Source organism: Bombina bombina, chromosome 6 (assembly GCF_027579735.1).
Source record: "Bombina bombina isolate aBomBom1 chromosome 6, aBomBom1.pri, whole genome shotgun sequence".
Classification (NCBI taxonomy): domain Eukaryota; kingdom Metazoa; phylum Chordata; class Amphibia; order Anura; family Bombinatoridae; genus Bombina; species Bombina bombina.
This window is the reverse complement of record NC_069504.1, coordinates 886916405-886942696: the sequence shown is the minus strand read 5'-3', so window position 1 is coordinate 886942696 and position 26292 is coordinate 886916405. Positions and strand designations below refer to the sequence as shown.

At 39.1% G+C, this 26292-nt stretch overlaps 1 protein-coding gene across 2 annotated transcripts in view; it reads right to left on the bottom strand.

The window, feature by feature from the left end:
• Positions 1 to 352: 352 nt before the first annotated feature.
• The window catches only part of LOC128663863 (phospholipid scramblase 1), a 185086-nt gene continuing 159146 nt past the window's right edge, over positions 353 to 26292 (bottom strand). For both annotated transcript variants that reach the window (XM_053718410.1, XM_053718411.1), the window contains exon 8: positions 353 to 2207. In XM_053718410.1, the coding sequence (XP_053574385.1) occupies positions 2154 to 2207 (54 nt within the window). In that variant the 3' untranslated portion in view covers positions 353 to 2153. The remainder of the gene's footprint in view (positions 2208 to 26292) is intronic.

Below are 26292 nucleotides of genomic sequence, written 5' to 3'. Positions count from 1 at the left end.
TAGGGGCTCTCACCTGCTATGACTCTCAGACTTTACCTCTTTCAAAGAAACCTGGGAATGTATTAAGGTTTGAAATCCAGGAAAGCTTATTCCTATGAAGAAGGAATAAGGACGTTTTGGTACAACTACTGCTGAGATTTGAACCAGCATGACTGGGGGCCCTTAAGTTATTTTTGTCTGGGGTCCCCATGGGTTGTCAGTCCGCCCCTGATTCTGGCAAAAACAAATGGTATCATGGTGAAGCAAGTAGCAACTTATCTTTAATAAAAGTGCATCACAGGGAATCTGGAGACTACATAAGTGAATTATGCACTCACTTTGAGACCATGTAAATGAGGTGAAGCATAATGAAGACTGTTAAGATAGCAATATTTAATATAATTGTATAAAAAACAAACATTAGTGACATATAGATAATTACACAGTTGCAAACACATTGATGATTCCTCTTTATTAAAAGAAAAAAATATCTGATATGTTTTTTTATTGCGTTGTGGGTTTTGGCGGTTTAAGTGGTTAATAGGTTAATTAAGTATATTAAAATGTGGGGGTTTTGCGGTTTAGGGGTTAATAGGTTAATTATGTTTATTGTGATGTGGGGATTTTGCGGTTTAGGGGTTAATACGTTAATTAGGTTTATTGCGATGTGGGTTTTTTTCGGTTTAGGGGTTAATAGAGTAATTAGGTTTATTGTGATGTGGGTGTTAATTACTTTATTATTTTGCGATGTGTGGGTTTGCGGTGTATGTGTTAATACTTTGTGTGGGAGGTTTGGTTTTTTTTTTGTTATACTTCATGCAGGCGGTGTTTTTTTTTTTGTAATGCTTCGTTTGCCTTCACTGCATCCCGGTGGATTCCAAAAATGGCAGGCTGGTGAATCTTCGCTGCATCCAGGTGACTTCTTTTGGCTGCGCGCGCAGGCGACATTCTGTTGGCTGCCTCACGCTGCCAACATTTCATTGAGGATGTGTGTGCAACTGCCGACTGCGACGGACATTACAAACGCAATTATAGTATAGATATTTTACATGCAATCCAGTCATCAAAGCTGAAAAAGTAAAGCAACTTGGTGTGATCTTGTATATAAAAAGCTATGATGAGTTTGTTAGTGGGGACTTTGTGTATTTTGAATGTAAAAGAGCTGTTTACCCTGCAAAAAAACCTTTTAAGGGCTACTGGTATCTTATTCTTAGATTAGGGGGTGTTTTTATTTTGGGGGGGCTTTTTTATTTTCATAGGGATTAGGTTTAATTTTGTAAACTTTGGTAATTTGTTTTTTATGTTCTGTAATGTTAGCCTTTTTTATTTTTTGTAATCTTAGCTTTTTTTATTTTTGTAATTTTAGTATTTTTTAGTTTAGGTAATTTGTGTTAATTTAGGGGGTGTTAGGTTAGGGGTGTTAGTTTAGGGTTTAAGGGGTTAATAGGTTAATTAGGTTTATTGCGACGTGGGGGTTTTGCGGTTTAGGCATTAATAGGTTAATTATGTTTATTGCAATGTGGGGATTTTGCAGTTTAGGGGTTAATCAGGTAATTAGGTTTATTGCGATGTGGGGGATCTGCGGTTTAGGGGTTAATAGGGTAATTAGGTTTATTTCGATGTGGGTGGTTGACGGTTAAGAGATTAAGGGGTTAATTACTTTATTATTTTGCGATGTGTGGGTTTGCAGTGTATGTGTTAATACTTTGTGTGGGAGGTTCGAGTTTTTTTTGTTATACTTCGTGCGGGTGGTGTGTTTTTTTTGTAATGCTCAGTTTGCCTTTGCTGCATCCCAGTGGATTCCAAAAATGGCAGGGTGGCACCACCCTGCCATTTTCGAAATCCACCGGGATGTAGCTTACGCCAAATAGCAGGGTGGTGAAAGAATCCACCTTCGGTGGAATCTTTCACCACCCTGTCATTTTCGGAATCCACCTGGATGCAGCTTCGGCCTGCCTGGCGCTGCCAACATTCCATTGAGGATGCGTGCGCAAATGCCAACGGCGATGGACATTACAAACGCAATTATAGTATAGATATTTTACATGCAATGCAGTCAGGCAAAGCTAAAAAAGTAAAGCAACTTGGTGTAATCTTGTATATAAAAAGCTATGATGAGTTTGTTTAGTAAGTATTCAGATACACAGAGTTATGGTTTGCCTGCTGACATCACTTCAGTTCTTCCTTCTGTTTTGCATTTGTCTCCTCTTTTGCTGAATGGCAGTATCCTGTGAGGAAACAAAAAAGGTTAGTTTACTTAAAGGAGCAGACTGACCACTACTACATTCTACTTAAAGAGACAGAAAAGATAAAATGTACTGTATATGTTTATGCAAATATTTACATTTTACATAAAGAGTCAGCAGTGATCGTATGGCACAAATTAAGTCTTCATTTACACCACAGACTATTCTCTGAACAGGCATGGGGTACATTTATCATATGCCGGGCGGACATGATTCGCTGTAACAAATCATGTTCGCCCGACATCGCTAAATGCCAACAGAATACGCTGTCTGCTTTTAACATTGCACAAGCATTTCACCAGAAATGCTTGTGCAGTACCACCCCCTGCACATTTGTGGCCAATTGGCTGCTAGCATGGGGTGTCAATCATCCTGATCGTATCGGATCAGGATGATTGGCGTGGCGGAAAAGTTAATTTATGGTACCCTATGGGAGTCTACTATTCTATGGACTAGAAGAGTATAGATATGGAAAGTTTTAACTTAATAATTCTCATTAAAAAACTATATTAACATGCTTAAAGGGACAGTAAAGTCAAAATGGATATTCGTTTTTGTTTTAATAAAAATATCCAAATGAATGCACCAACGAAATTTAAAGAAAAGGAAAAAATACTGATGAAATTTGTCACCATTTATTTTCCATTACCTTTAAGGGGTTAAATACTTACATAGAGCGCACTGGAGAGCTGCACTTACCCACTCCTCTTCATGGAGCTCTGGCCGCACTAATAGGATGCTTAGAGCAGCAGCTCCCAGGGCCTGCACTAAAGGAAAAGGCCCTGGGAGTGGGTTAGTGTGGCTCTCCAGCTCGCTAACTGTAAGTAAAAGCTACAGGTGAACTTTCTCACCTGTAGCTGTGGAACATTTACATTAGTTTAATGAAAATGAATGTAAATATTTTACGAATATTTCTTATGAATATTTCAGAAAAACAGCATTTTTCTGGGCTGCACAAGTCTAGTCAAAATTAAACTTAAAGGAACAGTCTAGTCCAGAATTTTTATTGTTTAAAACGATAGATAATCCCTTTATTACCCATTCCCCAGTTTTGCCAAACCAACTCAGTTATATTAATACACTTTTTAATCTCTGTGATTACCTTGTATCTAAGCCTCTGCAGACTGCCCCCTTATCCCAGTTCTTTTGACAGACATGCAGTTTAGACTATCAGTGCTGACTCTTACAATAACTCCACAGGAGTAAGCACAGTGTTTTGTATTTGGCACACATGAACTAGCAGTGTTTAACTGTCAAAAACTGTCAAAATGCACTGAGCTAAAAGGCAGTTCAACGGCTTCGAAATTAGCATATAAGCCTACCTAGATTTAGCTTTCCACAAAGAAGAGATAATTACATCATGACAAATGTTATGCTTTTTACCTGGTTTAATTGAGAACACATCTTTACTTTGTTCCACCATATTTCTAGCTTACTCTGCTCAGTTGTTAGCTCTGTACCAATTCTTTCTAACTGGTCTTGAGTAAGGGAACTACCCCTGGTATTATTCTCTCACCTACTTAGGACTCTCGGTTCTTCTATGGCTTAAGAAGGTTTACATGAAAAACCTATTCTTTCTTGTAGCAATCAGGCATACTAATTTTGTAGTTTACAGGGCTCAATTTTTCTATAACTTCTCAGGGGCCCTACCAGGAGAGTTTGCTTTCTGTTGTTGGCACTAAAATTAGCACCCTGGCTGTCCCCTGGTTGAAATAACCTAATAGTAGCACAAAATTCAGTTTCTGAGAGCCCTGTTCTTTTTCCATGTGCTGGCGAAACAGAGGTATAATATGAGCCATACACTCCATCATCGGTTCTGTGTTGTATCACATTAGACTTGGAACATCTTTTTCCTCCCACTATTCCTTTAGCACATCCAACATGCCCCTGGGGTGTCTTCCATACAACAACTTAAATAGGGGGGATGGGGAGTTGAACTTTGGGGAACCTCCAATACTGTGAATAATAAGTATGGAGCATGCCCCAATCCTTTCCATCCATACTAACCACTTTCCTCAACATTCTCTTGAGGGTACGGTTAAGCCTTTCTATGAGTCCATCTGTCTGAAGGTGATACACAGAATTTTTTAAAGCTTGTATTTTAAATTGGCACAACTCCTTCATAAGTCTGGACACAAAAGGAGTACCTTGTTCAGTTAATATCTCTTTTATGATACCTACTCCTGAAAACACATGAACCAATTCTATTGATATATATATTTATTAGCTCTAAATAAGGTAATAGATTCATGTTATCGTGAAGCGTAATCAAGTATGACCAATATGCATTGGTCACCAATGGGCTGACATTTCTAATGGACCCATCTAATCAATACGTTTTGGTCTTTTCAAAAGGAACATCAGTTACTGGGAGTGGTACAAATGGGGCAAAGAATTGGCATTCCACACTGATTCCACAAAGCTTCTTTAAGCACTTTAGTGAAATTTTATTTACTCTCCCTTCATTTCCTTCTTGATTTCCATTGTTTAGAACTTGCAATATACAAATCAGGATAGGTAAAATGGAAAATCTCTTAGGGACTCTCACCTGCTACGACTCTCAGACTTAACCTCTTTCAAAGAAATGGAATGTATTAAGGTTTGAAATCCAGGAAAGCTTATTCCTATGAAGAAGGAATGAGGACGTTTTGGTACAACTACTGCTGAGATTTGAACCACTTTACCCAATACAGAGACCTATATCATAGCAGTAGGATTGTGTACAGTACACCTATTAATACAAAGAACGCCAACAGTTTTATTTCTTCTTATCTGAAAGGGCTCAATTAAGTTACCAGACACCAATGTTAGTGCATTACCCGAATCTACTAAAGCTGTTGTCTCTGTGTTATTCAAAAAAATAGTCACACCTTCCCTGACGGGCATATCAGGACACAAATGTACTGGATTCTCCCCAAGACCACCTTGCCATGACATGTCCCATCTCACCACATTCAGAGCATGTTACTTGGATGTTTCTGATGTCCTTCTCTTTTATAAAGCACATGATCTCCACTATCTGCTATCTGTGAACAAACTCCATATCCAGGCTTGTCTTCTGCATCCTCACTTCTTGTTCCAAACCTTTGGGACTTCCCAAAAGTCTTGTTTTTCAAATAAGATGTGCTACCTGAATTGGTCTTATATGTAGTGTTAGAGGCAGTTGCCAGATCCATGGCAGACAGATATCTATCAACCAGCGCAACCATGGAATCATAGTTAGATAGCTAGGGTTGCTTTGACTAGCCCATTCATGGAGTCCACATGGAAGTTCCTGCAAGAAACAGTCCAGCACCAGGGTTTCCACAATCTGCACTGGACTTTGGGACTCTGGTTTAATCCATTTCCATGCTAGAGTAATTACATCAAACATCTGATACCTCTGAGCTTTTCCTTTATTGAATCAACAGTTGTAGGAACGTTGAACTCTGAAAGTTGTCGTCACCCCAATCCTGGCTAATATTTCTGCTTTAAGCCGGAAATAATCAGCATCAGCTTTTTCTTCCAGATCATAATAAGCTTTTTGGGCCTCACCCAGCAAGAAAGGGCCAATAACTCCTGCCGATTGTTCTAATGACCAAGCTTCCTGGGTTGCTGTTCATTCAAATGTCAGGAGATATGCCTCCACATCATCCTCTGGAGTCATTTTCTGGAGGCAGCAGCTTGCACCAATTCACTGAAGAGCAAGACCTCTGTTTATTTTCATAAGTATGGCACGGTCACTTTTCTGTGTCTCCATTACTGACTGCATCAAGTTGTGCCACCAACAATAAATTACATTCTTGCTGAGCTGCCACTGAGGCTGCAGTTTGGTGATTTATTTATTGTTGCACAGCTGTAGCCTTTAGTAGGGTGTTAACAACATCCTCCATGTCAGAGAACAGTTTGATTATATTTTTAGTGGGTTTTATACCTTAAAGGATTTCACTGAAACTCCATCAGTAAATATAAATCCTACTTCTGACACGACTTGTGACAAGGCACCAGCCAGGACATGTTTCAAAAGCATGCCTTAGAGTCTGTTGTAGGTTTGAAACGTTCCTGTAAACTTTTGGACCCAACTAATGAGAATAAAGGTCTTTTAAACAAAGATTTTCTTCTGGTGGCTGGAGTGCTTTGGATGTATGACTATTTGGATTGACAAGATTTGGCAAATCTTACTCTGTGCCCCACAAACAGGTGTGCTGTTCTCCTTTCTTTTTGATTTTCATGTTTTCAAAGCAGTCAGGATTGCACAGTTCATAAAAAATCTCAGTGGTAGGGTGGAGCATGACTGGGGACCCTTAACTTTTTTTGCCTGGGGACCCCATGGGTTGTCAATCCGCCCCGTGATTCTGACAAGAAAAAAATTTGAGGTGAACAAAATGGAAGTTGTTCGTGGTTGCGTCATTTTTTTGAAGTTTTTTTGTGTTCAGACGTTTTTTTGCGCCAAAAATGTGGGCGTCATTTTTGTGGGCGTCACCGGATGTGGCATCTTACTTGGCGCCAAAAAATATAGGCGTTGTACTTAGCGCCAATAATGTGGGCGTCATTTTTGGCGCCAAAAAATGTGGGCGTCATTCTTGTCTCCACCTTTTTTTCACATTATTTCAGTCTCATTTTTTCATTGCTTCTGGTTGCTAGAGGCTTGTTCATTGGCATTTTTTCCCATTCTTGAAACTGTCATTTAAGGAATTTGATAATTTTGCTTTATATGTTGTTTTTTCTATTACATATTGCAAGATGTCTCAACTGGACCCTGGATCAGAATCTACTTCTGGAACGACGCTGCCTGATGCTGGTTCTACCAAAGTTAAGTGCATTTGTTGTAAACTTGTGGTAACTGTTCCTCCGGCTGTAGTTTGTGATGAATGTCATGATAAGCTTGCTAATGCAGATAGTATTTCCATTAGTAATAATCCATTACCTGTTGTTGTTCCTTCAACATCTAATGCTCAGGATGTTCCTGTTAATGTAAAAGAATTTGTTTCTAAATCTATTAGGAAGGCTCTGTCTGTTATTCCTCCTTCCAGTAAACGTAAAAGGTCTTTTAAAACTTCTCATATTTCCGATGAATTTTTAAGTGACCATCATCATTCTGACTTGTTTGTTTCTGATGAGGATCTATCTGGTTCAGAAGATTCTATCTCAGATATTGACACTGATAAATCTTCATATTTATTTAAGATGGAATTTATTCGTTCTTTACTTAAAGAAGTGTTAATCGCATTAGAGATGGAGGAGTCTAGTCCTCTTGATACTAAATCTACTAAGCGTTTAAATTCGGTTTTCAAACCTCATATAGTTATTCCAGAAGTTTTTCCTGTCCCTGATGCTATTTCTGAAGTAATTTCTAGGGAATGGAATAATCTGGGTACTTCATTTACTCCTTCTCAAAGGTTTAAGAAACTGTATGCATACAAAGAGAGAAGCGCTCTACCAGGAACGAACAACAGCTCAGTGACTTGTTCTATGGCGATTTACCACCCGGAAGCAGCCTCTTTTAGACCAGTGTGCTTTTCACAGAAGAAAACTTTCCTGAAGTATATCAGTCTGATCCCGCCAAGTAAGGTCAGTCCAGCCCCGAAATACCAGGCAATTCTCCTCTGAACAAGGAACATGACAACCCCAGACGATCGTTTCGGCCTCCTATGGGCCTCGTCAGTGAGGTGCAGCCGCATTCCTCTAAGCACACTGGGCAAGGAGTCCACGTCTGGTTTCCCCCATCACCCATAGGGAGACTTCCCCAGGGTCATAATAATTTGCATACAAAGAGAGAAGCGCTCTACCAGGAACGAACAACAGCTCAGTGGCTTGTTCTATGGTGATTTACCACCCGGAAGCAGCCTCTTTTAGACCAGTGTGCTTTTCACAGAAGAAAACTTTCCTGAAGTATATCAGTCTGATCCCGCCAAGTAAGGTCAGTCCAGCCCCGAAATACCAGGCAATTCTCCTCTGAACAAGGAACATGACAACCTCAGACGATCGTTTCGGCCTCCTATGGGCCTCGTCAGTGAGGTGCAGCCGCATTCCTCTAAGCACACTGGGCAAGGAGTCCACATCTGGTTTCCCCCATCACCCATAGGGAGACTTCCCCAGGGTCATAATAATTTGCATACAAAGAGAGAAGCGCTCTACCAGGAACGAACAACAGCTCAGTGGCTTGTTCTATGGCGATTTACCACCCGGAAGCAGCCTCTTTTAGACCAGTGTGCTTTTCACAGAAGAAAACTTTCCTGAAGTATATCAGTCTGATCCCGCCAAGTAAGGTCAGTCCAGCCCCGAAATACCAGGCAATTCTCCTCTGAACAAGGAACATGACAACCCCAGACGATCGTTTCGGCCTCCTATGGGCCTCGTCAGTGAGGTGCAGCTGCATTCCTCTAAGCACACTGGGCAAGGAGTACATGTCTGGTTTCCCCCATCACCCATAGGGAGACTTCCCCAGGGTCATAATAATTTGCATACAAAGAGAGAAGCGCTCTACCAGGAACGAACAACAGCTCAGTGGCTTTTTCTATGGCGATTTACCACCCGGAAGCAGCCTCTTTTAGACCAGTGTGCTTTTCACAGAAGAAAACTTTCCTGAAGTATATCAGTCTGATCCCGCCAAGTAAGGTCAGTCCAGCCCCGAAATACCAGGCAATTCTCCTCTGAACAAGGAACATGACAACCCCAGACGATCGTTTCGGCCTCCTATGGGCCTCGTCAGTGAGGTGCAGCCTCATTCCTCTAAGCACACTGGGCAAGGAGTCCACGTCTGGTTTTCCCCCAGAAACTGTACCCTGTGCCATCTGATAGATTAGAGTTTTGGGACAAAATCCATAAGGTTGATGGGGCTATCTCTACTCTTGCTAAACGTACTACTATTCCTACGGCAGATAGTACTTCATTTAAGGATCCCTTAGATAGGAAACTTGAATCCTTTCTAAGGAGAGCTTATTTATGTTCAGGTAATCTTCTTAGACCTGCTATTTCTTTGGCTGATGTTGCTGCTGCCTCCACTTTCTGGTTGGAGGCTTTAGAGCAACAAGTGTCAGACCATAATACTCATAGCATTGTTAAGTGTCAGACCATAATACTCATAGCATTGTTAAACTTCTTCAACATGCTAATAACTTTATTTGTGATGCCATCTTTGATATCATTAGAATTGATGTCAGGTATATGTCTTTAACTATTTTAGCTAGAAGAGCTTTATGGCTTAAAACTTGGAATGCAGATATGACTTCTAAGTCAACTTTGCTTTCTCTTTCTTTCCAAGGTAATAAATTGTTTGGTTCTCAGTTGGATTCTATTATTTCAACTGTTACTGGGGGGAAAGGATCCTTTTTGCCTCAGGACAAAAAATCTAAAGGTAAATACAGGGCTGCTAATCGTTTTCGTTCCTTTTGTCAAAATAAGGAACAAAAGCCTGACCCTTCCCCTAAGGGAACGGTTTCCGTTTGGAAGCCTTCTCCAGTCTGGAATAAATCCAAGCCTTTTAGAAAGTCAAAGCCAGCTCCCAAGTCCACATGAAGGTGCGGCCCTCATTCCAGCACAGCTGGTAGGGGGCAGGTTACAATTTTTCAAAGATATTTGGATCAATTCGATTCACAGTCTTTGGATTCAGAACATTGTTTCACAAGGGTACAGAATAGGTTTCAAGGTAAGGCCACCTGCGAGAAGATTTTTTCTCTCTCGCATTCCAATAAACCCAGTGAAGGCTCAAGCGTTTCTGAAATGTGTTTCAGATCTAGAGTTGGCTGGGGTAATTGTGCCAGTTCCAGTTCTGGAACAGGGTCTGGGGTTTTACTCAAATCTATTCATTGTACCAAAGAAGGAGAATTCCTTCAGACCAGTTCTGGATCTAAAAATATTGAATCGCTATGTAAGGATACCGACATTCAAAATGGTAACTATAAGGACTATTCTGCCTTTTGTTTAGCAAGGGCATTATATGTCTACAATAGATTTACAGGATGCATACCTTCATATTCCAATTCATCCAGATCACTTTCAGTTTCTGAGATTCTCTTTTCTAGACAAGCATTACCAGTTTGTGGCCCTTCCGTTTGGCCTAGCAACTGCTCCAAGGATCTTTTCAAAAGTTCTCGGTGCCCTTCTCTCTGTAATCAGAGAACAGGGTATTGTGGTATTTCCTTATTTGGACGATATCTTGGTACTTGCTCAGTCTTCACATTCTGCAGAATCTCATACGAATCAACTTGTGTCGTTTCTTCAAAGACATGGTTGGAGGATCAATTTACCAAAGAGTTCATTGATTCCTCAGACAAAGGTAACCTTTTTGGGTTTTCAAATAGATTCAGTGTCCATGACCTTGTCTCTAACAGAAAAGAGACGTCTGAAGTTGGTTTCAGCCTGTCGAAACCTTCAGTCTCAATCATTCCCTTCGGTAGCTTTATGCATGGAAATTCTAGGTCTTATGATTGCTGCATCGGACGCGATCCCCTTTGCTCGTTTTCACATGCGACCTCTTCAGCTTTGTATGCTGAACCAGTGGTGCAGGGATTATACAAAGATATCACAATTAATATCCTTAAATCCCAATGTACAACACTCTCTGACGTGGTGGATAGATCACCATCGTTTAGTCCAAGGGGCTTCTTTTGTTCGTCCAACCTGGACTGTGATCTCAACAGATGCGAGTCTGTCAGGTTGGGGTGCTGTATGGGGGTCTCTGACAGCGCAGGGGGTTTGGGAATCTCAGGAGGCGAGATTACCAATCAACATTTTGGAACTCCGTGCGATTTTCAGAGCTCTCCAGTTCTGGCCTCTTCTCAAGAGAGAATCGTTTATTTGTTTTCAGACAGACAATGTCACAACCGTGGCATTTGTCAATCATCAAGGTGGGACTCACAGTCCTCAAGCTATGAAAGAAGTATCTCGGATACTTCTATGGGCGGAATCCAGCTCCTGTCTAATCTCTGTGGTTCACATCCCAGGTGTAGACAATTGGGAAGCGGATTATCTCAGTCGTCAGACGTTACATCCGGGCGAATGGTCTCTTAACCCAGAGGTATTTCTTCAGATTGTTCAAATCTGGGGACTTCCAGAAATAGATCTGATGGCCTCTCATCTAAACAAGAAACTTCCCAGGTATCTGTCCAGATCCAGGGAACCTAAGGCGGAGGCAGTGGACGCGTTGTCGCTTCCTTGGAATTATCATCCTGCCTATATCTTTCCGCCTCTAGTTCTTCTTCCAAAAGTGATTTCCAAAATTCTAATGGAACGTTCGTTTGTACTGCTGGTGGCTCCAGCATGGCCTCACAGGTTTTGGTATGTGGATCTCATTCGGATGGCCAGTTGCCAACCTTGGACTCTTCCGTTAAGACCAGACCTTCTATCTCAAGGCCCTTTTTTCCATCAGGATCTCAAATCATTAAATTTGAAGGTATGGAAATTGAACGCTTGATTCTTAGTCATAGAGGTTTCTCTGACTCAGTGATTAATACTATGTTACAGGCTCGTAAATCTGTGTCTAGGAAGATTTATTATCGAGTCTGGAAGACTTACATTTCTTGGTGTTCTTCTCATAAATTTTCCTGGCATTCTTTTAGAATTCCTAGAATTTTACAGTTTCTTCAGGAAGGTTTGGATAAAGGTTTGTCTGCAAGTTCCTTGAAAGGACAAATCTCTGCTCTTTCTGTTCTTTTTCACAGAAAGATTGCTAATCTTCCTGATTTTCATTGTTTTGTACAGGCTTTGGTTCGTATCAAACCTGTTATTAAGTCAATCTCTCCTCCTTGGAGTCTTAATTTGGTTCGCAGGGCTTTACAAGCTCCTCCATTTGAACCTATGCATTCTCTGGATATTAAATTACTTTCTTGGAAAGTTCTGTTCCTTTTGGCCATCTCTTCTGCTAGAAGAGTTTCTGAATTATCTGCTCTTTCTTGTGAGTCTCCTTTTCTGATTTTTCATCAGGATAAGGCGGTGTTGCGGACTTCATTTAAATTTTTGCCTAAGGTTGTGAATTCTAACAACATTAGTAGAGAAATTGTTGTCCCTTCATTGTGCCCTAATCCTAAGAATTCAAAGAGAGATCTTTACATTCTTTGGATGTAGTAAGAGCTTTAAAATAGTATGTTGAAGCTACTAAGGATTTTAGAAAGACTTCTAGACTTTTTGTTATCTTTTCTGGTTCCAGGAAAGGTCAAAAGGCCTCCGCCATTTCTTTGGCGTCTTGGTTAAAGTCTTTGATTCATCATGCTTATGTAGAGTCGGGTAAATCTCCGCCTCAAAGGATTACGGCTCATTCTACTAGGTCAGTTTCTACTTCCTGGGCGTTTAGGAATGAAGCTTCTGTTGATCAGATTTGCAAAGCAGCAACTTGGTCTTCTTTGCATACTTTTACTAAATTCTACCATTTTGATGTTTTCTCTTCTTCTGAAGCAGTTTTTGGTAGAAAAGTACTTCAGGCAGCTGTTTCAGTTTGATTCTTCTGCTTATAATTTCAGTTTTTTTCATTATTAAGATTAAAACTTTTGTTTTGGGTTGTGGATTATTTTTCAGCGGAATTGGCTGTCTTTATTTTATCCCTCCCTCTCTAGTGACTCTTGCGTGGAAGATCCACATCTTGGGTATTTACTATCCCATACGTCACTAGCTCATGGACTCTTGCTAATTACATGAAAGAAAACATAATTTATGTAAGAACTTACCTGATAAATTCATTTCTTTCATATTAGCAAGAGTCCATGAGGCCCACCCCTTTTGTGGTGGTTATGATTTTTTTGTATGAAGCACAATTATTCCAATTCCTTATTTTGATGCTTTCGCTCCTTTCTTATCACCCCACTTCTTGGCTATTCGTTAAACTGAATTGTGGGTGTGGTGAGGGGTGTATTTATAGGCATTTTGAGGTTTGGGAAACTTTGCCCCTCCTGGTAGGAATGTATATCCCATACGTCACTAGCTCATGGACTCTTGCTAATATGAAAGAAATGAATTTATCAGGTAAGTTCTTACATAAATTATGTTTTTTCAATGGGACTTCCATAGCGTCAGTATTACGAGTTTTGCGGGGAGGTCAAAAAGTGAGCGGTACAGCCTATACCGACAAGATCCGTACCACCATCTAAAGTCAGTAGTTATGAGTTTAACGTTACAAAGCTGTAACATAAAACTCATAACTAAAGTGTTAAAAAGTACACTAACACCCATAAACTACCTATTAACCCCTAAACCAAGGCCCTCCCGCATTGCAAACACTAAAATACAATTATTAACCCCTAATCTACCGCTCCGGACATCGCCGCTACCTAAAAAATTTATTAACCCCTATTCCGCCGCTCCCCGACATCCTCGCTACTATAATAAAATTATTAACCCCTAAACCGCCACTCTCCCGCATCAAAAACACTATTTAAATTGAAATAACCCCTAATCTGCCGTCCGCCCACTCCGCCGCTATAATAAACCTATTAACCCCTAAACCTAACCCTAACACCCCCTAACTTTAATATAATTAAAATAAATTTAAATAAAACCTACTATTATTACCTAAATAATTCCTATTTAAAACTAAATACTTACCTGTAAAATAAACCCTAAGCTAGCTACAATATAACTAATAGTTACATTGTAGCTATCTTAGGTTTTATTTTTATTTTACAGCTAAGTTTGTATTTATTTTAACTAGGTAGACTAGTTAGTGAATGGTTATTAACTATTTACTAGCTACCTAGTTAAAATAAATACGAATTTACCTGTAAAATAAAACCTAACCTGCCTCACACTAAAACCTAACATTACAATACAATTAAATAAATTCAATTAACAAAATACATTTATCTAAATTACAAAAAAATAAACACTAAATTACACAAAATAAAAAAAGAAATTATCAAAAATAAAAAAGAATTACTCCTAATTTAATAGCCCTATCAAAATAAAAAAGCCCCCCCCCCCAAAAAAAAACCCTAGCCTACACTAAACTGATAATGGCCCTTAAAAGGGCCTTTTGCGGGGCATTGCCCCAAAGAAATCAGCTCTTTTACCTGTAAAAAAAATACAAACACCCCTCTAACAGTAAAACCCACCACCCACACAACCAAACCCCCCAAATAAAACCCTTTCTAAATAAACCTAAGCTCCCCATTGCCCTGAAAAGGGCATTTGGATGGGCATTGCCCTTAAAAGGGCATTTAGCTCTTTTACATGGCCCAAAACCCTAAGCTAAAAATAAAACCCATTCCATAAACCCTTAAAAAAAACTAACACTAACCCCAGACGATCCACTTACAGTTTTTGAAGACCGGACATCCATCCTCATCCAGGCGGCAGAAGTCCTCATCGAAGCCGGCAGAAGTCTTCATCCAAGCGGGCAGAAGTCTTCATCCATCCGGCATCTTCTATCTTCATCTATCCGGCGCGGAGCGGGTCCATCTTCAAGACATCCAGCGCGGAGCCTTCTTCCGATGACTGCTGAAGAATGAAGTTTCCCTTTAAATTACGTCATCCAAGATGGCGTCCCTTACATTCCGATTGGCTGATAGAATTCTATCAGCCAATAGGAATTAAGGGGGGAAAAATCCTATTGGCTGTTGCAATCAGCCAATAGAATTGAGCTTTCATTCTATTGGCTGATTGGATCAGCCAATAGGATTAAGCTCACATTCTATTGGCTATTCCAATCAGCCAATAGAATGCAAGCTCAATTCTATTGGCTGATTGCAACAGCCAATAGGATTTTTTCCCCCTTAATTCCTATTGGCTGATAGAATTCTATCAGCCAATCGGAATGTAAGGGACACCATCTTGGATGACGTCATTTAAAGGGAAACTTCATTCTTCAGCAGCCATCGGAAGAAGAGGATGCACAGCGCCGGATGTTTTGAAGATGGACCCACTCCGCGCCAGATGGATGAATATAGAAGATACCAATGGATGGATGAAGATAGAAGATACTTTGATGAGGACTTCTGCCGCCTGGATGAGGATGGATGTCCGGTCTTCAAAAATTGTAAGTGGATCGTCAGGGGTTAGTGTTTTTTTTAGGGTTTATTGGGTGGGTTTTATTTTTAGCTTAGGGTTTTTGGCAATGTAAAAGAGCTAAATGTCCTTTTAAGGGCAATGCCCATCCAAATGCCCTTTTCAGGGCAATGGGGAGCTTAGGTTTATTTAGATAGGGTATTATTTGGGGGGTTTGGTTGTGTGGGTGGTGGGTTTTACTGTTGGGGGGTGTTTGTGTTTTTTTTACAGGTAAAAGAGCTGATTTCTTTGGGGCAATGCCCCGCAAAAGGCCCTTTTAACGGCCATTGGCAGTTTAGTGTAGGCTAGGGTTTTTTTTATTTTGGGGGGGGCTTTTTTATTTTGATAGGGCTATTAGATTAGGAGTAGTTTGTTTTTATTTTTGATCATTTCTTTTTTTATTTTGAGTAATTTAGTGTTTATTTTTATTTTTTTATTTAGATAAATGTATTTTGTTAATTTAATTTATTTAATTTTATTGTAATGTTAGGTTTTAGTATGAGGCAGGTTAGGTTTTATTTTACTGGTAAATTTGAATTTATTTTAACTAGGTAGCTAGTAAATAGTTAATAACTATTTACCTACTAGTTTACCTAGTTAAAATAAATACAAACTTACCTGTGAAATAAAAATAAAACCTAAGATAGCTACAATGTAACTATTAGTTATATTGTAGCTAGCTTAGGGTTTATTTTACAGGTAAGTATTTAGTTTTAAATAGGAATTATTTAGTTATTAATAGTAAGTTTTATTTAGAATTATTTTAATTATATTAAAGTTAGGGGGTGTTAGGGTTACGTTAGGGTTACGTTAGGCGTTAATATATTTATTTAGTGTTAGTGATGTGGGAGGCCAAAGGTTTAGGGGTTAATAACTTTAGTATAGTGGCGGCGGCAGCATTGGGGGCGGCAGATTAGGGGTTAATAAATGTATGTAGGTAGCGGTGATGTTGGGGGCGGCAGATTAGGGGTTAATAAGTGTAGGTAGGTGGCGGCGACATTGGGGGCGGCAGATTAGGGGTTAATAAGTGTAATGTAGGTGGCGGCGATGTCGGGGGTGGCAGATTAGGGGTGTTTAGACTCTGGGTTTATGTTAGGGTGTTAGGTTTAAACATACATTTTTTTTACCCATAGACATCAATGGGGCTGCGTTACGGAGCTTTACGCTCCGTGATTGCAGGTGTTAGGCTTTTTTTTTAGCTGGCTTTCCCCATTGATGTCTATGGGGAAATCGTGCACGAGCACGTCAAAACACTGCTTGTATTTGGGTGAGGTATGGAGCTCAGCGCAACCATATCGCCTGCACAAGCCGTTTTTTTGCAAACCTGTAATAGCAGCGCTATGAAAGGTGAGCGGTGAAAATAACTTGCAAGTTATTAGCGAGCCAGCCATATCGCAAAACTCATAATCTGGCTGTATGTTTGCACACATTTGTGAGTAAATAGTTGTTTTGTGGCTGCACACAGTCTCAGGATAAATGTAGCAATTAGTCTAATATATTCAGTATAGGATCAGGATTAACACTTTAGCTAAATATAACAATTATGATTAAATGCTATATATATATAGATAGATAGATAGATAGATAGATAGATAGATAGATACTGCAGATACCTTAACTATAGTCTGGTAGGTATTACTGAGACAAGAGTTATTTACATGAAACCTAGGATTAGTAATTTGCTTCTGAGAGGCACGAACTAAGTATTCAGATGAAATATCAGGAAAATAATACAGCCTGAAGATACACATGTGTGGAGGTTAGAAATCTGTACTTACAACAATCCGATGATAGGAAAGTGAGCAGAGGAAGTCTTTGAAGTGGAGATTGTTGTGTGCACAGGGCCGCAATGCGGTAGTAAGGTCAGGTCGGATAGGAACAGCTGATCACTACAGCTGGGAGATTAGGCTGTAAGCTAGACGACTTGAGAGTAGTTAGTAACAAAAAACAATTGACGATCCTCAAGTGCAAAAATTAGAGTGAACGTTCACTAGAAAATGTATAGATAAATACACACCTATGTACACAGGCAAAATAAAGTAAAATTAAATTCTGTAAATCCGAGTATGAAGAAGGGCTTGAATCAGGAACAGCGCAGATGAACACTGCTTGCAAATATCAAGCAATAAGAAACTCCTTGCTTGGCTTTTTGTGAGGGGTGGATGAAAAATGACCGGCCCCTAGTTAAAGGTGTACTAACATGACAGAACCCCCTTCTCAAGAAAACCCCTCTGGGGTTTAAGGACTTGGGCGATCTGGATGTCTCCGGTGAAACAAAGAGACAAGACGATTAGCCGATACATCAGAGGCAGATTCCCATGAGTCCTCTTCATTGGAGTAACCCTTCCAGTGAATAAGGTACTGCAAAGTACCATTATATCTCCTTGAGTCAAGAATGTCTGCAACCTCATATTCCTCATCAGGGTTTATGTCTGCTAAAGTATTAACCTTAGTGGTATCTCTGAGGGAGACGTAAGGCATGTAATGTGGGATGTATGCGAAACGTAGAAAGAAGCTGTAAAGTGACTGCGTTTTCATTAACAATTTTCGTTATTTCATAAGGTCTTATGAATAAGCTACAAAATTTCGGCTGGGGGCACAGATTTTTAGATGTTTAGTTGAAAGCCAAACCCTATCTCCGATCTTATACTCAGGAGATTTTCATCTGCAGAGATCATAATAATGTTTTTGAGTTAACTGAGCAGAGTATATGTTATCTTTCAGTTTTTGCAATGTCAGAGAGAAATAATTTGCTAAATCATCACCCGAGGGGGAACTGGAGTGAATATCTGGGACTAGAAAAAAAGATGGATTAAATCCATAATTCGCAAAAAATGGTAAACATTTTGTGTAAAAGTTATTAGAGTTGTTATAAGCAATTTCAGCACATGATAGATAAGTAGACCATCTTTCTTGTTGTTCTGAACAATGTGATCTGAAGTATTGCTCCAACCACTGATTGGTTCTCTCTGTCTGTCCATTAGTTTGTGGATGGTAGGCAGTGCTGAGTCTTCGTTTTATGTTCAAACGAAGACAAAGTTCTTTCCAAAATTTGGATGTAAATTCACTACCTCTATCTGTAGTAATGGAAGATGGTAATCCATGCAATTTTACAATGTTATCTAAAAATAATTTAGCTATTTGAGAAGCTGAAGGTAAAGATCGGGTTGGAAGAAAATGAGCCATTTTGGCAAGTAGATCTACAACTACAACGATGGTTGTGTAATTCGAAGACAGAGGTAAATCAAGTATAGAATCCATAGATATTTCTTTCCAAGCTCTGTCTGGAATTGGTAAAGACATAAGAAATCCATAGGGTCTGTTTAGATCTGGCTTAGTCTTAATACATATTGGACATGATTCAATATATTCTTTTACTGATTGAACCATTTTTGACCACCAAAATTTCCTTTGTAATAGTTCAAGTGTCTTAGTAATTCCTGGATGTCCACTTAAAAGTAAAGCATTAATCAATTCTAATATAGTTAGTTGTAGCATAGGAGGTACATATATTAATTTATCATGATACAAAATACCATCTGCTTCCTTTTGAAGAGATGATGAAGGAGGAGAAGAATCGTTTTCTTGTGCAGAGCGAATGAGTTCAAGATATTCTGAGACTTGTGCAATGAAATTATGTTGCAGTATTACAGTAGAAGGAGATGTTATAATTTTAGTGGAATCAATCTCTCTAGATAGAGCATCTGCCTTTCCATTTTTAACACCTGGTCTGTAAATGATAAAAAAAATTGAATCTAGAGAAGTATAAACTCCACCGGACTTGTCTGGCAGATAAAATCTGGTTAGTCTTAAAATATTCTAGATTCTTATGGTCTGTGTAAATAAGAATTGGTGCTTTGTACCTCCTAAAAGATCTCTCCATTGTTCTAATGAGGATTTTATTGCTAAAAGCTCTTTTTCCCCAATGGGATAGTTGAGTTCAGCTTGATACAAACTTTTTGAGTAGAAAGCTACTGGGTGTAGAGATTTTTTCACAGAAGAACGTTGTGAAAGTATAGCTCCTATGGCTACATCTGATGCGTCTACCTCAAGTGTAAACTGGAGGTTAGGATCTGGAAAATGTAAGATTGGGGCTGAAGTAAATCTTTCTTTAAAAATTGAAAATTACTTTGTGCTTCATTAGTCCAACGGAAAGGTACATTTTTCCCTGTTAGACGAGTTAAAGGTTTGACAATACTGGAAAAGCCTTTAATAAATTTCTGGTAGAAATTTGAAAAACCTAGAAATTTTTGTACTTGTCTTTTAGATGTGGGAATGGGCCAGTTAGTAACTGCTATAACTTTGTCTTCCATCTGAACACCTAATGGACTAATCCTATATCCAAGGAAGGAGATATCTTTAGAATGGAATATACATTTTTCTGATTTAGCATATAAGTGATGACTTCTTAACCAGGAGAGGACTGTCCTAACATGTAAAATATGTTCTTGTATAGTGTCTGAATAAATTAGTATATCATCTAGAACAGCGGTTCCTAACCTTTTCTCTCTCCCGTAACCCTTGATTAGGCTTTTAATTTATGAGTACCCCCTCTCTTTATTACCCCCACCCATCCCTCAAAAAAGTTTTTTTTTTCTAAATTTTCTTAGATTAGCTAAATAATCAAACGACTCAAATAAACCTAATGTCATGTAAGGCACTCATTAAAAAAAAATGATCTAGGTGGGCTAGGCCTATTAATACACGTTCAAAAGTAGTCAGTCTCAAAGCATGTGTACCAAGCTCAAAGCGGAATAGGATCACTGTCTTTGGATCTGCAAGAGGAACTGAAGTGTATTCAAAATGCGGTTGAACCTTTCAGCGAGGGGATTGCTCGGTGGGCTATGTCACAGTTATGCAGGGGACAGTGTCAGAGGCTACATACAGATGTTGAGTGTATTGTGGCAGTCCCATGACTGTCTTTGTCAGTAAACTCCGCTTCCTCTCTTCTGCACTTCCTTACCACCTGACTCCAAAAGCCCCATTGAGTCAACCCAGTCCAAACCACGTGTGCCACACCAGCTCCTACATAACCTCTAGCCCAAAACACATCAGTAGCCGATCCGTAGAGAGAATCCAATTCAGATCAAAGATAAAGTCACTCGTTATGAATTTAAAGGTAACTGTGCAAATGTAGGTCCATTGTGTGTGGTTCCGCCATTACCAACAATATTTTTGCGTACCCTCAATCGGTCTGCCGCATTGGGAAACGCTGATCTAGATATATAATCATATAAACATCTAAGAGGTCATGGAAAATATAATTGATAAAGTTTTGAAAAGTGGCAGGGGCATTGCAAAGCCCGAATGGCATCACGGTATATTCATAGAGTCCCTACCTTGTACAATAAGCTGTGAGCCACTCATCACCAGAACAAATTCTTATTAAGTTATACGCCCCCCTAAGATCTAATTTAGTGTAGATTTTGGCAGTACTTAATTGCTCTGGAATGAGTGGTAGAGGGTATCTATTTTTGATTGTAATTTTATTTAATTCACGATAATCTATGATTGGCCTTAAAGTCTCATCTTTGACAAAAAATGTTCCTGCCCCTGCAGGTGACATAGATGGTCTTATAAATCTGGCTGGGACAGAGGATAGATATGTCCATACGGAATGGGTGCCCCAGGTAAGAGATCTATAGGACAATCATATGTTCTATGGGGAGGTAAAGATTCTACCTCTTTTTTACTGAATACATCGTGGACATCAACATATTCACTAGGGATGATATTTTCTTTACTTTGTGTAATTAGAACAGTTGGATAACAAGTTGATTTACAATAGTCAGACTCTAATGACAAAGTAAGATTACTCCAATTAATAGTGGTTTGGTGTTGCTGTAACCAAGAGAGACCTAATACAATAGGAAATAGTGGGGACGAAGTTATATCGAAAGATAAAAATTCTCTATGTCCTGACTCAGTACTAACTAATAGTCTTCTCTTCCGGTTTCAGGGGCCTCTTCTCTTCAAGCGGAACTTCAAAAACTGTAAGTGGATTGTCAAGGGTTATTATTAGGTTTATTTAAGGTTTTTTTGGGTGGGTTTTATTTTTAGAGTAGGGTCTGGGAAGTAAAAGAGCTAAATGCCCTTTTAAGGGCAATGCCCATACAAATGCCCTTTTCAGGACAAAGGGGAGCTTAGGTTATTTTAGATAGGGTTTTTATTTGGGGGGGTTGGTTGGGGGGGGTGGGTTTTACTCTTGGGGGGTGTTTGTATTTTTTTTTTACAGGTAAAAGAGCTGATTTCTTTGGGGCAATGCCCCACAAAAGGCCCTTTTAAAATCCATTGGTAGTTTATTGTAGGCTAGGTTTTTCTTTATTTTGGGGGGGCTTTTTTATTTTGATAGGGCTATTAGATAAGGAGTAATTCTTTTTTATTTTTGATAATGTGGTTTTTTTTCTCGTAATTTAGTGTTTTTTATTTTTTGTAACTTAGCGTTTATTTTTTTTTAGTAATTTTGTAATTTTTTAGAAGGTTTAATAGTAGATTTAAATGATTTGAGTAGGGTTAGGGTTTTTTAATATGTAACTTAGTTAATTTAATTGGTAGTTTAATGTAATTGTAGTATAATAGTTAGTGTAGGTTAATTAATAGTTTAAAAATAGTTAATTTTAATTCTACAGGTAAGTTTAAATTTATTTGAAGATAGGGATGTTGTAATTTTAATTTAAACTTAGCGGGTTGTTAGGTTTAGGGGTTAATAGCTTAATGGTGATGTGGGGGGCTGGTGGTTTAAGGGTTAATAGGTTTAGTTAATGGTAGTGATGTGGGAGGCCAGAGGTTTAGGGGGTAATACGTTTCTTTAGGTGGCGGCGGGGTCCAGGAGCGGCGGAATAGGGGTTAATAACATTATGATGTAGGTGGCGGCGATGTCGGGTGGCGGATTTGGGGTGTTCAGACTCAGGGCTTATGTTAGTGTGTTAGGTGTAAACGTTACTTGTTTTCAACCATAGAAATCAATGAGATATAGGGCAGCATCGAACATAAGCTTTCGCTCCTTTCAGACTGCCATTGATTCCTATGGCATCCGCTGCCTTCAGGGTGGTGGATTAAAAACCAGGTACGCTGGGCTGGAATAGCCGCGAGCGTACCTGTTAGAAATCTGATAACTTGGAAAAGTTGTCAAATAGAGCCAATTGTGTATTCTGAACATCTGTAATAACGTAAGCATCGATCTGTGTTGTATGTTACGTCACAGATTTCAACTTTTGCCGGTCTGTAGGCTTTGATAACTAGGTCGGATCAAGCTCACCACAATTACGCTGTGGAATTCCAGCGTATTTGCGGTTGATGGCTTGATAAATATCTCCCCTTATGTTTGTCAGTAGGATAACTCTTAGGTTTAAGTGCAAACATTATGTAACAGGCATTTTTAAAGTCTCTGAACTGAGATCTATCTCCATAGAACTTTTCAGGAGGGCTAACATTAGGTTCAGGTGGAAATTCAGTAGCATTAGATTTAGAGGTTACTGTATCTTTAATAACATTCCTTAATTATTTGTAACTCCCTTAATCCCTGGGAGAGCAAATCTACCCTTTGAGAAAAATTTTGTACATTGTTTGTCAGCTCAGCGGGATCCATTATGTTTGGCTTGATATTTTGTAATGAAAACTGTGCAAATGGATCTATTATGCAGAGCAGAAAGAATTAAATTACTATCGGCGAGATTACGAGTCATGGGTTAGCCTTAAAAAGCAGCGTTGAGGGGTCCCAATGCTGCTTTTTAACGCCCGCTGGTATTACGAGTCTGGCAGGTGCAGGTGTACCACTCACTTTTTTTCAGTGACTCGAGCATACCGCAAATCCACTTACGTCAATTGCGTATCCTATCTTTTCATGGGATTTTCCTAACGCCGGTATTACGAGTCTTGGAAAAAGTGAGCGGTAGACCCTCTCCTGTCAAGACTCCTACCACATTTAAAAGTCAGTAGTTAAGAGTTTTATGGGCTAACGCCGTAACATAAAACTCTTAACTAAAGTGATAAAAAGTACACTAACACCCATAAACTACCTATTAACCCCTAAACCGAGGCCCCCCGCACATCGCAAACAATTAAATTAATTTTTTAACCCCTAATCTGCCGACCGGACATCGCCGCCACTGTAATAAATATATTAACCCCTAAACCGCCACACTCCCGCATCGCAAACACTAGTTAAATTTTATTAACCCCTAATCTAATCCCTAACATCGCCGACACCTACCTACATTTATTAACCCCTAATCTGCCACCCCCAACGTCGCCGCCACTATATTAAATGTATTAACCCCTAAACCTAAGTCTAACCCTAACCCCCCCCAACTTAAATATAATTTAAAATAATCGTAAAAAAAAATTACTTCAATTAAATAAATTATTCCTATTTAAAACTAAATACTTACCTGTAAAATAAACCCTAAGCTAGATACAATATAACTAATAATTACATTGTAGCTATCTCAGGGTTTATTTTTATTTTACTGGCAACTTTGTATTTATTTTAACTAGGTACAATAGTTATTAAATAGTTATTAACTATTTAATAACTTCCTAGTTAAAATAAGTACAAATTTACCTGTAAAATAAACCCTAACCTAAGTTACAATTATACCTAACACTACACTATAATTAAATAAATTACCTAAATTAACTACAATTAATTACAATTAAATTAAATAAACTAAAGTATGAAAAAAAACACTAAATTACAGAAAATAATAAAATAATAACAAGAATTTTAAACTAATTACACCTATTCTGATCCCTCCAATAAAATAAAAAAGCCCCCCAAAATAATAAAAAATCCCTACCCTATACTAAATTACAAATAGCCCTTAAAATGGCCTTTTGCGGGGCATTGCCCCAAAGTAATCAGCTCTTTTACCTGTAAAAAAAAATACAATACACCCCCAATATTAAAACCCACCACCCACACACCCAACCCTACTCTAAAACCCACCCAATCCCCCCTTAATAAAACCTAACACTACCCCCTTGAAGATCACCCTACCTTGAGACGTCTTCACCCAACCGGGCAGAAGTGGTCCTCCAGACGGCCAGAAGTCTTCATCCGATCTGGGCAGAAGAGGACCTCCAGAAGGACAGAAGTCTTCATCCAGGCGGCATCTTCTATCTTCATCCATCCGATGCGGAGCATCCTCTTCCATCCGACGACTAACACTAAATGACGGTACCTTTAAGTCACGTCATCCAAGATGGCGTCCCTTCAATTTCGATTGGCTGATAGAATTCTATCAGCCAATCGGAATTAAGGTAGAAAAAATCCTATTGGCTGATGCAATCAGCCAATAGGATTGAAGTTCAAACCTATTGGCTGATCCAATCAGCCAATAGGATTGAGCTCGCATTCTATTGGCTGATTGGAACAGCCAATAGAATGCAAGCTCAATCCTATTGGCTGATTGGATCAGCCAATAGGATTTTTTCTACCTTAATTCCGATTGGCTGATAGAATTCTATCAGCCAATCGGAATTGAAGGGAAGCCATCTTGGATGATGTCACTTAAAGGTACCGTCATTTAGTGTTAGTCGTCGGATGGAAGAGGATGCTCCGTGTCGGATGGCTTGAAGATGGACCCGCTCCGCTCCGGATGGATGAAGATAGAAGATGCCGCCTGGATAAAGACTTCTGCCCGTCTGGAGGTCCTCTTCTGCCCGGATTGGATAAAGACTTCTGGCTCTGGAGGACTACTTCTGCTTGGGTGAAGACGTCTCAAGGTAGGGTGATCTTCAAGGGGGTAGTGTTAGGTTTTATTAAGGGGGGATTGGGTGGGTTTTAGAGCCCTTTTAAGGGCTATTTGTAATTTAGTATAGGGTAGGGATTTTTATTATTTTGGGGGGCTTTTTTATTTTATTAGGGGGATTAGATTAGGTGTAATTAGTTTAAAATTCTTGTAATTATTTTATTATTTTCTGTAATTTAGTGGGGGGGTTTTCGTACTTTAGTTTATTTTATTTAATTGTAATTAATTGTAGTTAGTTTAGGTAATTAATTTAATTATAGTGTAGTGTTAGGTGTAATTGTAACTTAGGTTAGGGTTTATTTTACAGGTAAATTTGTACTTATTTTAACTAGGGAGTTATTAAATAGTTAATAACTATTTAATAACTATTCTTCCTAGTTAAAATAAATACAAAGTTGCCTGTAAAATAAAAATAAATCCTAAGATTAGTTATATTGTAGCTAGCTTAGGGTTTATTTTATAGGTATTTAGTTTTAAATAGGAATAATTTAGTTAATAATAATAATTTTATTTAGATGTATTTAAATTATATTTAAGTTAGGGTTAGGGTTAGACTTAGATTTAGGGTTTAATAACTTTATTATAGTGGCGGCGACGTTGGCGGCGGCAGATTAGGGGTTAATAAGTGTAGTTAGGTGTCGGCGACATTGGGGGTGGCAGAGTAGGGGTTAATAAATTAAAAGTAGGTGTCGGCGATGCTGGGTGCAGCAGATTAGGGGCTCATAAGGATAATGTAGGTGGCGGTGTCCAGAGCGGCAGATTCGGGGTTAATAATAAAATGCAGGTGTCGGCGATGTCGGGGGCGTCAGATTAGGGGTTAATAAGTGTAATATTAGAGGTGTTTAGACTTGGGATTCTTGTTAGGGTGTTAGGTGTAGACATAGAAAGTATTTTCCCATAGGAATCAATGAGGCTGTGTTAGAAGCTGAACGCTGCTTTTTTGCAGGTGTTAGGTTTTTTTCAGCCGATTCTCCCCCATTGATTCCTATGGGGAAATCGTGCACGAGCACGTTTTACCAGCTCACCGCTACCGTATGCAACGCTGGTATTGAGGTGAGATGTGGAGCAAAATTTTGCTCTCCGCTCACTTTTTTTGCGGCTAACGCCGGGTTTAAAAAAACCTGTAATACCAGCGTTGTCTTAAGTGAGCGGTGAGAAAAAAATGCTCATTAACACTGCACACCATTACCGACAAAAACTCGTATTCTAGCCGTATGTTTGCACACATTTGTGAGTAAATATTTGTTTTGTGGCTACACACAGTCTCAGGATAAATACTGTTATATATTCTGAGAGTATGTAATAGCAATTAGTCTAATATATTCAGTATAGGATCAGGACAGGGGCGTATCATGGCCTAGGCC